General features: G+C 35.8%; 1 protein-coding gene across 1 annotated transcript in view; it reads left to right on the top strand.

The window, feature by feature from the left end:
* SYT1 (synaptotagmin 1) overlaps window positions 1–14691 on the top strand; it is a 474588-nt gene that overhangs the window by 254461 nt on the left and 205436 nt on the right. The window contains exons 3-4 of the mRNA XM_044679181.1: window positions 3974–4158; window positions 12684–12806. Coding sequence (XP_044535116.1) covers window positions 3974–4158; window positions 12684–12806 — 308 coding nt within the window. The remainder of the gene's footprint in view (window positions 1–3973; window positions 4159–12683; window positions 12807–14691) is intronic.

The raw sequence follows: 14691 nt of genomic DNA, 5'->3' as shown, positions 1-14691 counted from the left end.
TGTATTTTTATCCCCACAGCTTAGCACATTGCTTGGCACCTAGTAAATGCTTTTTAATTCATGCAATTGGCACACTAATGATTTGGAATATTTGTCTAAAGTCAGTGGGAGGTATTGAAGGGTTGAAGGCAGGAGGATGAAATGATCTGAGCTCTGCTTTGGGAAATTTCTGTTGTCATCAATGTGTAACATGAATTAAAGAAATGAGAGAGTAGACGCATGGCAATTAGCTGGGAGGAAAGTCCAGGAGAGAAGTAATGAAGCTCTGAATTAGAGGCAGGGCAAATGCATCTTTAAGGACTATAACATCTACATTCACAACTGATTACTCCTCAAAGAGCAACAGTCGGTATATTTTTCTCCTTCTAAAGATTCCATGACCCAGTTTCAAAAACAGTTAATTATGCTGGAAATTTTCCTTAAATTGTGAGTATTCTGTAAACAAATTCAATAAAACTCAAAATTTGAAAACAAATTTAGAATATGACATCATTTTAAAAAATAAAACCTAAAGTAGTAAGAAAATTACTTTAAAAATTCTTTCAAGTCTTTTAATTTCCCTTCAAGAGGCAACAGCTAGACTTAACCTCCTGGAGTGGTATGATCCTATCTCTCTGGCTCTTTTTAATAAATAATTTTCCTGTTCTTCCACTGGCCATTTCCTTTTATGAACTTGTCCAACTGATTTAATTTTGTCCTGTGTAATTTAAGAGTCTTTTTATCTTGCTCTTTAGAAAACTCTTACACTAGTTTGATAGCTAGAATAAATAACCTTATACAGAATGGTAGTTCATTACTAATATGCCATTGCCTGTCTGTTTTGGTCATATATTACAAGGTTGAGAGACAGTGTGGCATAACATCTTGAGAGCTGGCCTCAAAGCCAGGAAATACTTAGTGTTAAGTTTCATATTTCTGACATAGGCTAGCTATATGACCCTGGACAAGTCACTTAACCTCTTAGTATCTAGACAATTCTCCATCGCTATTATTGGTGAAAAACAGAGAGTTCTGTTTTGGTAGAGAGATCCATTGAACCATTGAAGCTGATCCCTATTCAAGGGAAATCTGAACATGAGAAAAAGAAAAATTTTCCAAATGTATTATGGTGGGGGCAGCTAGGTAGATAGAGATCAGAGGTCCTGGGTTCAAATGTGACTTTGGACACCTTTTAACTGCGTGACCCTGGACAAGTCACTTAACCCCAATTACCTAACCCCCTCTGTTGTTGTATCTTGGAACCAATACCTAGTATTGATTCTAAGACAGAAGGTAAAAGTTTTTTAAATATTGAAATGAGGTGTCTTATATGTGCTATCTACATTTAAACATCTTCCAATAGTGAGATTTTAATAGAGTTACAAAATAAATTGACATTGGATGTGGTTTCGTTCCTAAGATTATGTGAAATGTGGCTATGATCTGATTCAATCAATTCAATCAAGAAACATCTGTTAATTATTAAGTAGGTTCTAAAAGTCAAAATGCAAAATTAATCTCTGCCCTCAAGGAGCTTACGTTCTAATGGGAGAGACAATGTGTAAATAGAAGATCCACGAAAATCAGGAAGACAGGGAAGCATCATCCATTCTAGCAGTCCAAAGAATTGAAGCAATGTACCTGAGCTCTAATCTATCTCTGTGGTCTCAGAAAAGTCATTTAATGTTCCTAAGTCTCATCTGCAAATTGAGGAGGCTGGATTAAATGACCTTTGAGGTCTACTTCCAGCTCTACATTTATGGGCAACTAAATGACCTAATGAATAGAATGACAGTCTTGAAGTCAATTCTGAGTTCAAATTCAGCCTTGGACATTTACTACCTGTGGGACTTTGGGGAGGTCATTTAACTCCTTTTTGCCTCTGTTTTCCTCATCTATAAAATGGTGTTAAAAATAGCAACTACCTCCTGGTGTTATTGTGAGGATCAAATGAATTAATATTTTTAAGTACTTGACAAATCTCAAAGCACTGTATATGAATGTAAGTGGTAATGGGGAGGAAGATATTACTTGCACAAATTAATCATCCATAGATTTAGGGATTGAAGAGGACTTCATGTTCTCCCATTATGTAGATGGGAGAGGGGGTGGGAATAGAAGGTATAGGAAGAATAATTTGCCCAAAGCCACATAGGTGATGAGTAGTAGGGCTGGGGTTTGAACCCAGATCCTTAAGATTCTAAATCCATTGCTCTCTCTGCTAAACCACATTGAATTTCAAACCCTAAACACTGTCACTGTGTGACCTGAGGGACCGAGTAAGTCCCTTAACCCTTTGGGGGGGGCTTAAAGATATTCGACTAAATCATCTTTAACATCCCTCCTCCATCTCTAAATCCTCTTGATTTTCTGAATCTAAGACCTGTACTCTTTCCATAACATCATTTTCCCCTTTGTGGCTGCTTCCATAATCTTAGAATTGGATGGCAACTCAGAGGCTAACTAGTATAACCTAGACATGACTTAGAATCCTGTCTTTAACATCCCTGACTAGTGCTCATACATTCTTCCCTTGAAAACCTCCAGAGCTGTCCCCATTTACTTCCTCAAACCGCCCATTTCCACCTTAGGAAATTAAGAAAACTTTCTGGCTTTTTCTGTCACACTCTCTCTCATGCCTGAAATATTCTCCTTCCTCATCTCTGACTTCTGGATTCCATAACTTCCTTTACGTCCCAGCTAAATTCTCACCTTCTACAGGAAGCCTAATAGTTACCTATGTTATTTTTTTCTTTTCCTCATAATAATATTATCAGATAGGTATTATTATTAGTAAATCCATTTTATGGAAGAAAAATTGGAACTGAGAAAGGTTGTGGTCCCACAACTAGAAGGTTTCTCCAGGTCCAGCCCTCTATCCATCTAACTGTCTCAAAGAATTTGTTTTCATTATTTTGTTTAAATCTTATTTTGTAGAAAATCCCAATTATTACCTCTGATTATTCTTAATAACTGAGGTTTTCATCCTAGATGTTTCCAGTGAAAATCACATTTCTAAAATATTTCTATTATAGCTTAAAATATAAGTACTCAGTACAGTTGTCTAATGAGATCTATTAGAAAGTAAACTCCATGAGGGCAGGTATCATTTTACTTTTAACCTTGTATCTTTGACACCCAGGATAGTGCTTGGGTACATAAATAGACCTTTAATAAATGTTGATTTTAAATAATTTATCTATTGAAATATGGGTGCTTTTAAAAATATTTCTGATGATTTGAGAAGCAAAATGGTACAATGGTTAGAGAGCCAGGGTTGAAGTTAGGAAGACCTGAGTTCACGTTCCATATCTCTGATGCATATTTTCTATATCAACCTCAGCAAGTCACTTAATCTCTTAATCTTGCAAAGGAGCTGCTAATGTGCAGTGATGGAAAAAAATCTTCATCACGAAATCCCTACAGATCAATTAATTATGAGTTCATTACCTAAAGAAAGGAGGGAAAGGAATAAGCAATTTTATAGTATCTACTACCTTCTAGGCACTATAATATGTACTATTATCTCATTGGAACCTCACCAGGACTATTTGAGGTAGTTTCCATTCTTATCTGCATTTTACAGCTGAAGAATAAAGAAACTGAGGCAAACAGATTAAATGACTTGCCTGGGGTCACACAGTAACTGAGACTGAATTTGAATTCAGGTCTTTCTGATTTCATCTCAGAGCTCTATGAACTTGGACACATAGCTGCCTCCATACATAATTAGATACACATGTGTTTTTTCATATATATATATATTTATATATATATATATATTTATATGTATACACACATATTCAGTTATATATACAATTGCATATAATTATAAATTTATATAAAATATATATTATATTTGTACATGTACATATATATTGACATTGTAAAACTAGACTCTCAATTATAACGTTTGTAGCTAAATGAATTCAAGGTTATTACACATCTGATTAACTGTATCTCTTTGCTCTCTGTCTGCTTTTTTCTCTTCCAGTGCCACCGTGGGCCTTAATAGCCATAGCCATAGTTGCAGTCCTCTTAATCTTGACCTGCTGCTTTTGTATCTGTAAGAAATGCTTATTCAAGAAGAAGAACAAGAAGAAGGGAAAGGAAAAGGGTGGGAAAAATGCCATAAACATGAAAGATGTGAAGGACTTGGGGAAGACCATGAAAGATCAGGTAATGTTATTACTCTGTTGAGTGGCTATTAATTCATATTTTTAAAGATTAATAGGAGCTTGGTGTGGCTGTAGGGGTTCTTTCTGAAATTTATATCAGCATATTGAGAAAATCTCTTTCAGTATTTCCATTTAACTAGTAACATCCTGGACAACCTTGGTTTAAAAATATCAAGACATGGCAACTGTAATTTGAATTCTTTTGTATCCATTAATCAGTTTTTCTTTGGGAGATATTAAATTATATATACAGGACTATAATTAGGACTGGACTATCATGGCTTTTCCCCCAGGGAGATGAATTTAGAGAGTATCAAATAATAGATGATGTTAGCAATACTGATAGAGCCTTCAAATGCAAAGAAACAACAGAGCTTAACATTTCATTAACAAAAATAATTTAAAACATATAAAAGGACAAATTGGAGTGAGTTTTTCCACATCCTCCCTTACAGCCTTTTTGGACCACCTTTTTTTCTCCACAAGTACCACCTACCTGAAGATATACTTTTTGTATTCCTTAGTCATGTTTTTGGTTCTTATTCCAAATGCAAAAATTACTAATGATAATTAAAAACTCCATCATACATATATATATGCAACTTATACACAAACTTCTATTCATATGGTTTCCAAAAGATTATCATAGAGAAGAAACATGTGGATACTGAGAGAAATATCTCTGAGTTAGCAACCATTCTAAATTCCTTAAATCATGTTCTTTTTTAGACCATTAATAAATTTTTTTCTTCAAATACATTCCAAGAGGAAGAAAATGAGAGAAGCATAGAATTGTGCTCTGACCTTTCATTCTCTCTTTGAACTAATTTGTATTTAGAAGTCATATATAGGGTTGTAGCTATGTGTCTTGACGGATTAAGAACCAGATCTAAAGATGGGAAATCTGGAGTTCAAATCTGGCCTTAGACACTTCCTAGCTGTGTGACCCTGGGCAAGTCACTTAACCCCCATTGTCTAGTCCTTACCACTCTTCTGTCTTGGAACCAATACACAGTATTGATTCTAAAAAAAAAGTTAAAGATTAAAAAAAACTCATATAAGGGCATATGTTTGTTTTCATGGGCAGTTTGGCCAAGTATAACACAACAGGAGCAAAATATTCACTCATTCTACTTTGGTGCTATAACCTTGTGATCATGAGCATAAGAAACTGCCACACTAACTAGAGCCATCTGCAATAAACACCCTCCTTCCTATGGAGGGCTGACCTTCAAGGCAACTTGTTTATGATTCACTTCAAATCCCCTTTTTTACCTCCCTCCTTCTTTCCTAGGATTAACAGGTATTTAACCTGTCTGTTCTCCTCTTGATACTACTACCACCTGCCCATCCCTCCACACACATAAGAACCTAGTTTCTCTCCTTCCCCTGTTTCTTTATAACATAATGTTGTTTCCCAGGTTCTCTTCCTATTCCCTAGCTCCCCTGAATTTTCCTAATGGTTTTTACTTTTAGAAACCAAATGAAAATAGAAGGATTATAAGCAAGAAACTTGAGCAAATTACAAGGCTACAAGAAAATAATTAAAAACTCCATCACATATATACAACCTAGATTGTATGACCTGCCTTCTTGGTGAGAGGGAGGCATGAGAGGGAGAGAACATGGATTGTAAAGAATCAGAAAACAAATATTAAAAAATTGTATCAATATGCAATCTGGGGAAAAAGAAGAATTTATCATAATAAAAAATTCCATCATAGTTCTAGAGCTGAGAGAAAACTCAGAGGTCATAAATCCTAATCCTTCATTTTACAGATTAGGAAAGTGAGTCCCAGAAAAATCACTTGTCTAAAGTTACATAAGTAGTAACATAGACAAGGCAAGAACCCAATTCTTCTCATTCCAAATCCATTGAGTTTTTTCCACTGAATCACAGTTGCCTTCCCCATTCCCGTTTGAAATATCACCATCTATGTATGATATTTCCTAGGTCCTGATCTTGATCTAATTGTTAAGCCCCTCTATCACATTCTCTGATTTACTCCAACTTCTCCCAGTTAATTCCCAAACCATTCTTCTCCTTTTCCATAGAGAGAATGGGTCATTGGATCCTCAGAGGAAGAAATGAGATTCACATACATAATTGGAAGGGACTTTAGAAGTCATGTAGTTCAGCCCTTTCGTTTCACAGAAGGGAAAACTCTTAGCCTGGGAAACATGAATTGCTTAAGATCACAGAGGGTCGGGGTAGACCTGGAATTTGAACTCAGGTCTTCTAAAGCTAAATCTAATGTTCCTTATATAGCTAGACACTGCTACTTATCTGAAGATGAAAATTTCATCCTTACAGTCTACACTCTAAGATCATCTTCCTTATTCCCTTCCACCATTTGATGGTCCATACAAATTGAAATGACTGAGATTTCCTGTTGTATTTACTACACAGCCCTAAATTACAAAAAAAAAAAGTGTGCTTAGATATAAGACAGAGTGGACTACTGTATCCTTTTTCTGTCTTAACAGTCTTAACAGATTTCTCACTGACAAAACTTAGTAGTGACTTTAAAACTAGTTTCTAAGACATTTGTTTCACTAGCCAATGAAATACCATGTTATTGGCTCTATTATTAAGAAAAACAGTGGAAAATCACACATTCATTTAGAAAGTGGATGTTTAAGAGCTAAATAATGAAGATTAAAATCAAACTTCTGTATTTACTTTATTTTGGAGTCATTAGATTCTTCAACACAAATTTAGTTAAGTTTTGCCTAGATGACTACAAAGAACCAGTTTGAATATTGGGTTCCATTTTGTTAGAAAAAAAAATTCATGTCCTTTTAGTTCAAAGTCAAGTTAAGTATCAGTTTATACTCCTCTTTACCCAAAGTTAGTTAATCACTTCAGTGAAGATTACTTTCAAAGAACATTTTTCATTTGAAAACTACCGCTTAAAAAAAAATGCAAGTCACCTTTCAGTCACCTTTTTTCTATTTTAGAAAGTTTTAAATACTTTATTTCAGAATGCAATTTAGAGTTCCTGTTTTTATTTCCTTTCAACTAACACCGTAGTATATGCAACCTTCATACTTGATCTTAGCCAAAAGACCAAGAAATGATTATATATGCAACCTTCAAACAATCTCCCCTGTAATGCTATTAAATGAAAATTTGAAATGTTTATTTTGTTTTAGGAGAGCAATTCGCACGTGTTATTAACATTTCCAGGATGTTTACCTTGTTGCCAAGATAGTTCTTGGTCCAGACTTCTTCTCTCCTCCTCTTTAAAAGAAAATTATTTTAAATTCTTATTTTTTGAAACAGGTAGGATGGTTGCTTTCAGATGAAATCAATTAAAATGCAATTAACCCATTGCTCAGTCACTTTTGGCACATCTTCCCCCCCCCCATTTCCTCCCTTTTCTATGCTATTCATTTAAATGCCTGAATATGCTTCCAAAGAGATTTGTGTACACATTGGGTTAAATTTCCTGACCGTTGTTTTTAATCATGGCACCCAAGCCTATGTTCATTCATTCAGTTATGTTTCAGGTCCACTCCTGCTGAGGGGATTTGCTCCAGGTAAGGTGATCAAGGAAACTGACATTTTCGATCATTTATTTCAACACTTTCTGTTGCAAATAGTACCTGGCATAAGGCTTTTTGAACTTCTTATGAGATTAAATGTGAAATAATCCTTTATGTGGATATGGACTGAAATATGCTTAAATTAATTTTTGAACTATACTTGGATGGACATTAAGATTGAAAATATGATGGTCTTGGATTCACATTGACTACAACATTCACACATGATCATTCATTTGTGTCCTGGAAATTAGAATCAATCCTTTTGAATGACACTAAATGAGAGCAACTCTAACATTTCTTCCTAAGACAAGTGATGCATAGTTTGGATGGTGATCTTTGTGGAATTCGTTCTGTATTATGTATTCCTAATAGTATATGAAGTGGTGTTGATTACCTTTATTATGACCTGGACAAATGACTTTGATCTGAGTGCATATGATCTGGAAGTACCAATCCAAAATCTTCTATTCCCACAGGGGCGTGGGATTGGCAATATCATGGATCCCAATTAGCTACCTATTGTCACCTAAGGAAGATTAAACAATATAAAGAAGTCTTAGAAAAATAACTACCTTTATTCAAGCAATTTAGAACCTCAGATATTCAGAATGATGTTTGTGATCATCTGGAAGAGGTATCTTTAATGACACTGAGTTTTATCTAGGTTTCATTTATAATTTATAGCCAATTGAATGTATAGTATGGGAAACAGTTTAACAAATGAAAAGAGGCTCTATTGAAAATCATCTCTATTTGTAGATGTCTGCAATACTTCTGACAAGCAAAAGTGACTAATAACAGATTCTTTATGCATTTTGTAGGGAGGATGACAGTAGAAGACTAGACAAAATGTGCAATCTTTAAGGAAACATAATATAACTCAGATTATTCGTGCAGTAATTTTTTTAAACGGTCTGGAAAAATGAACTTAGATGTTACTCTTCTCTCCTTGGTAGACTTGGGGCTAATGTTTGAAAGGTAGCATGAAGAGATGGAGACAGATTAGATTGTGGGACCAGGAAGACCTGGTTCTGCTTTTAATACTTTGTGGCTCATCATCCTGGACAAATCAGTATTAACTCCCAGTGATAGAGGCAACTCTCTTGAGTATAAATTGCAGAAAAGGTGACAGCCTGAATTGGCAGATGGAGTTTCCTCATCCAAGAATCTTCTAATACCAGTGAAATCACAGGTCTCAGGGCTATTTTTTTAAACATGGAGTATTTTAACATATGCATAGTTGTACATGATCATAAGAATGATGCAATGGGCCATATGGCCCACTTACTTCTGAAATGTACTAAAAGGGAGAGTCTTTTATATGGAGTGAATTTCTCCAAATTTATCAAAGGCATCATCAGCCCTAGTACAATCTCCAAATTCTTCTATCATCAGTGCCTATCTTTTGAATAATTCAAGGAATTATAATTTGCAAAGTACAAAATCACATATATTTGGGGAATCTCCCACTCACCCACACCCCACAGACCCTCCAGAGAAATATGATATTATAGGGGGGCCCGGGGTACAAATTCCCATTGGGTCATAGAACTGTGCAGCTTCCAACATAAATTTTACAAGAACATTTTTCATTTCCAAAGTTTAAAGACTCTAAAAATACCAATTTGGTTATCAAAATGATAGTGATGGGAAAAAGTCATTTCTCCATGGTTCTTTTCCTGATGTTTGTGTGTGGATGTTTTAATTTTTTTATTTTTTCCTTCTATGTCCTCCTTATCTGTGTTGTGTCTCATGACTGTTCTGGATTTTCACCTGCGGTAGGTTTATTTTGCTCTTTAGACACACCTAGTCAAAAGCTCTGATATATTTAGTTCTTCGGCAGCTGGGGCTCCTCAACTGAGATTTTAAAATGCAGTTCTGACACATATTAAAAGGCTGAACTAAATTGATTTTTCCTCCCCAAGATAAAGGGTTCTCATTTTCTTTATTAAGAACATATTAAATTGAGGAGTACGTGGAAGCTCAAGTTTAAAACTGGCATGCACAAACAGGAAATTTGTTTGGTTACACTTCCTTTTGTTAATCATATCTCATCAGTTCTGCATCCAAAGAATGACATTTGAGAGGCAGCTTGATGTAGTGGTTAAAGAGCCAACTATGAGGCTGTCAAGACATGGGTTCAAATCCCCTGGATAAGTCTACCTTTTGGCTAGAAAATAGAGTGAATAATGATTCTTCATTGATAGAGGGATTTGGTGCTCCCAATACTGATGAAATAATCAGTTCAGTTCAAAACAAAACAATGCCATTCCTCTGAACAAAGGTGATAAGATGACTTTTATGAGAATCATGTTGGAAGCATTCAACAAATGTCCTCTGAACATTGCATTTTAAAGAAATGTCTTTTCTTCCCTTCACAAATTTTTCTACAGTGGTTTATCAAGGTCTCGGCAACTGGGTCTACAAGCTTTCTCTCCCACATTTTTTTCTATGACAGGAAAAAAAAAATACCACTCTAGAGACACCATAATAGCTGCTGATTTAATGGGTCTGAATTTAATGTATTGGTACAGAAAATTTCTTGCTTAAACGCAGCCTTTGGGAAAGGAGTAGACTTAATCACTTCAATGATGAACATTGGCACTGAAAAATTATCAAAAAAATTTAGCCCTATTCCATGCAGAATAATTGCAGAGATGGTTCTGCACCTTTTATTGGGTCACAAGCTACTTAGGGAGAAGAAGATTTAATATCTCAGGCCTTTTGAATTGCAGCAGGCCAAAACATGATACATAAATTGTCAGTTGTAAGAGAGAGATTTTTAAAAATTATTTTGATCCTTCAACGTGTGTTTTTTTAATTATATGATAGAAAAATGTATAGATGGTTTTTTAGCCAAGAACAGGCACTGGACAGCTTGCTATTAATATAAAAATGGAAATTTTTCAGGGAGGTAATTTTCTTTCCTACAATTTTCTAAGCACATCAAGGATGACAGGTGTGATAGCTGCCTGTAAGGTGAAATCTTTAAGATGTCCATGCAGTTTCTGCTACATGAAGTCCTCCGACAAGACCCCATGCCATTCCTTAGCATAGGGTTAATTCCTATTCCTATTCATGACCCCAGAAGTATCCCTCAAGGGAGATATCAAAATAACAGTGATTCTTTTGTGCCTTCAGCTATTTTAGTCAAGTAAATCCCAGATATTAGAATTCCAGACATGCCCATCAGTCAAGATTTCAAAGGTTGTAGAAAAAAAGTTGGATATACATTAGACTCTCAGGTGGGATGCTGGGAAACTAAGAAATTTTAGAAATGGTTTTACTCTGAAATTAGCCTTGGTTCTTCTCAGTAGTAGCCAAGAAAATAGACTCCTATCAGCTCTCCATGGGAGCTCCTGAGAGTTTTTGAGAAGGAAGCTAGAGGATGAATCCCCGGCTATATTTCAATGTTTTCTGACCCTGTGACTAACTCACAAGTCCTTAGTTACTATGACCCAGGACTTAAAGCTTTAGGTCAAAATGGCAGCTAAGCATTCTGAAGATTTACTATGTACTTACCTAAGAGAGGAGGGAGGGTACTTCCCCCACCCTTTCTATCTCCCAGATCTCTTGCTCTTAGCTTCTGGGATTTTCCTTTTGTATCTTCCAAATCTCTTGCTCTTAGCTTTTGGAATATTCCAGAAAATTCTGAAGTATATCATGAAGAGTCTACCAAACAAGAAAGTAACAAGAATACTCCACTCTGTTGGAAAGAAGCCATTAGTTAATGTGAAACACAGAGAAATAACAATAAGTATTTTGTCAATCATCTTTAAGGGGCAATGTGTGTTTGGCAGAAAGAGCACTGATTTTGAAGGCAGGACTCCTGGGACTCTAATCCTACCTCTCTGGCCTTTGGCAAGTTATTGGACCCCTATGGACCTCAATAAATTTCTTTTTCTGTAAAATGAAAGGTGAGGACTAGAATGACTTCAAAGGTCTCTTCTAACTCTAGAGCCGTGATTCTCTGCATTCTTTTTACACCGATTGAGAAAAATGGTTCATTTGAATGCTCATCTTATCACTTTCTTGCTAAATTTTCATAAGACAAGAAAAAAGCACCTAGAATAAATTTCCCAGAAGAAACCTGCTTCCTGGTATCATGTAGTCTGATGAGTTAAAGTTTTGAGTCTCAAAGAATCTTCAATTTTACAGAATTGACTTTCAAAGAGCAGAGCTGAGTAGCTTCATCTGTGCATTTTGACAGAAAATTGTACCGGAGGTGTAGCCATTTCAAATCTGGCCGGAATAACCAGTGTACTTCTCACATTTTTGAAACAAACAGACCCTTGAATCAATTTAATTCAACCAAGCTTTTGATGGAGCTGTTAGGAAAGCAACATGGAAATGGTATTCTTGGGTCTTGCATTTGCCAGTGGCATGGTATTGCCTCCTTTTCTCTTCCCATTGCAGGTATATGTGTATGAAACTTCTAGAATGATAACTTTCTGAGAACTCAACACATATGACACTGCCTTTTCACAGAGAATCATCTTGTAGAAGTCTATTACTTTCTTATTATGTAAATGCCTTCACTGCATGCAGAATGACATTTGACTTTTTTTTATTTCTTTAAGTGGAATGGGTATGTGACTTGATCTAGTTAACAGCATGTTTATCTACATTTGCCTCTGTAAGAAGCAACTGGATTAGAGCACACTTTTCCGTGTCAAGCTGACATTTTCTTTGTATTTCAGCCTTTGCAACAGTTGAAAATTATTTGCTTGTGATATTCTAAGGGCTTCTGTTGCTTCCTTCTTGCTTGCTGATGAATAAGAAATAAAATTTGTGCACAGATGGAATAAAAAATATCTGTAAGCAGCATATAAGAATGTGTGTCAGACCAACTGAGACTCCAGGCAGCTTTGCACTGGCTTTTAATGGCTTTGGGGGTAGGATGTCAGGCATCATCCATCGCCTCACTTGCGTCTTGATGGAAAGTGAATTGATTTCCCATTTCCCTCCTTGTAGGCCCTCAAGGATGATGATGCTGAAACTGGCTTGACTGATGGAGAAGAAAAAGAAGAACCAAAAGAAGAAGAAAAACTAGGAAAACTTCAATACTCTTTGGATTATGACTTCCAGAATAACCAGGTTTGCGGGGGGGAAAAAAAACCAAAAACTTCTAATTCCATTCCATTTTCTAAATAGCTAAGTAAAAGTTGATGCTGGAATATTTATGTCAGTTTTATAATAATAATTAGAATTTCTGGAGTGTTTTGAAAAGGCAGATAGGTAGCACATTTGGAATTAGGAAGACCTGAATTCAAATCCTACCTTAAAATACTTAACTAGCTGTGTGGACCTGGGCAAGTTATTTAAATTCTATCTGTGTCCGTTTTCTCATGTGTAAAATTGGAATAACATAAAATTTACCTCTAAAAGTTGTTTTGAGGATCAGATGAGATTCTTTGTAGAGATATGGGCATGGTAGTTTTATTATTTGCATTTCCTCTGACTCTGAATTATTCCTCTCATTCCTGAGAGATGAAAAAGTTTCTTTCCAAAGGAGCAGATTTAGCCAGACTTAGAATAAATGCTGTCACCTTTTCTAAAAAGAGCATAAGATTCTTTCAGCTGAATGCATCTGCTAAATCTGAAGCTGAACAAGATGGATACTACAGTTCCTGTTGAGCAGCAACACCAACTGATCAGGGGAATGGCTTAGAAATGGAGCATGAGGGAATTAGTTCTGCAGATTAATTCATACAGTTGAGACACCATGCCTAGTGAGGTGTTAGTGCAGCACACTGAGCATGGATTTGCTTGCCTTAGCAAAGGAAGCATTTTTTTCAATGCAAAAGCTATGATCATCAAGAAACTTTCTGAGACAGAAAGAGGATTGTGGAATGCACCAATTACATCTCTTACATGTGAGTCCTAGTACCCTGGAACCTTAAGTGTATGCCCACTCTGCCTGTGGACACTGCACAGGAGTATTAGTAGAAGAGTATGATTCAAGTGTATGGGCACATGTGATGTATTTGGTGTGAATCTTCAGCAAATTTTTTGATTATATTAATTTAGATTTGGTAAGTGATTTATTGATGGGGATTATACCAATCGGGATTTGTGAGCTATAGTATTAAAAGAAATAGTTATCCACAGAGGTTATACCTAGAACCAAGAGAGTATCTGTTGTAGCCTCTGACTTCCTTCTGGGTAAAACTCCTCCTTAGAGTGTGAAGGCTGAAGGGAAATGAGCCCCCAAGAGAGAAAGAGTTCTGAAAGAGGGTGAAGAAGGTAGTAGAGATAAGAATATTATCTGCTACATTGTGAGTTGGCTCGTATCAGGAAATCACTGCATTAAGAAAACCAAAATTTAAAAGAAAACCAGAGCATTATTTTTCTATTTGATTCCAATTCTGCATTTTCCAAAGGGAAAAAATTAGTATTTTACATTCACTATTCATAGTTTAGTTTCCTTTTCTACATGGATTTGCACTAATTTACAAGTAGCATTTTAAAGACCTATATTCATAAGAGAATGACGTTTTCTGATTTCCCATGTTCCTACTCTGGTGAAAGCACATTTCCTGATGCACAAGACAGATAAATAGATAAAATTGTTGTTCAGTCATTTAATCATATCTGACTCCTTCTGACTAGGTACGCATTTTCTTCGCAAAAGTAGAGTGGTTTGTCATTTCCTTCTCCAGCAGATTAAGGGAAAGAGAGGTTAAGTGACTTGTGTACTGTCACACAGTTAGTATGGGCTAGAGGTTGGTTTTGAATTTGGGTCTTCTTGACTCCAGGCCCAGTACTCTATCTATCATTGTACCACCTTACTGCTAGATAGTGAGTGAGTGAGTGAGTGAGTGAGAGAGAGAGAGAGAGAAAGACAGAAAGAAAGACAGAAAGGAAGGAAGGAAGGAAGGAAGGAAGGAAGGAAGGAAGAAAGAAAGAAAGAAAGAAAGAAAGAAAGAAAGAAAGAAAGAAAGAAAGAAAGAAAGAAAGAAAGAAAGAAAGAAAGAAAGAA

Source organism: Gracilinanus agilis, chromosome 5 (genome assembly GCF_016433145.1).
Source record: "Gracilinanus agilis isolate LMUSP501 chromosome 5, AgileGrace, whole genome shotgun sequence".
In the NCBI taxonomy this organism is placed as follows: domain Eukaryota; kingdom Metazoa; phylum Chordata; class Mammalia; order Didelphimorphia; family Didelphidae; genus Gracilinanus; species Gracilinanus agilis.
Note: the sequence above shows the minus strand (reverse complement) of the source record. Positions and strands in the feature narration are given on the sequence as shown.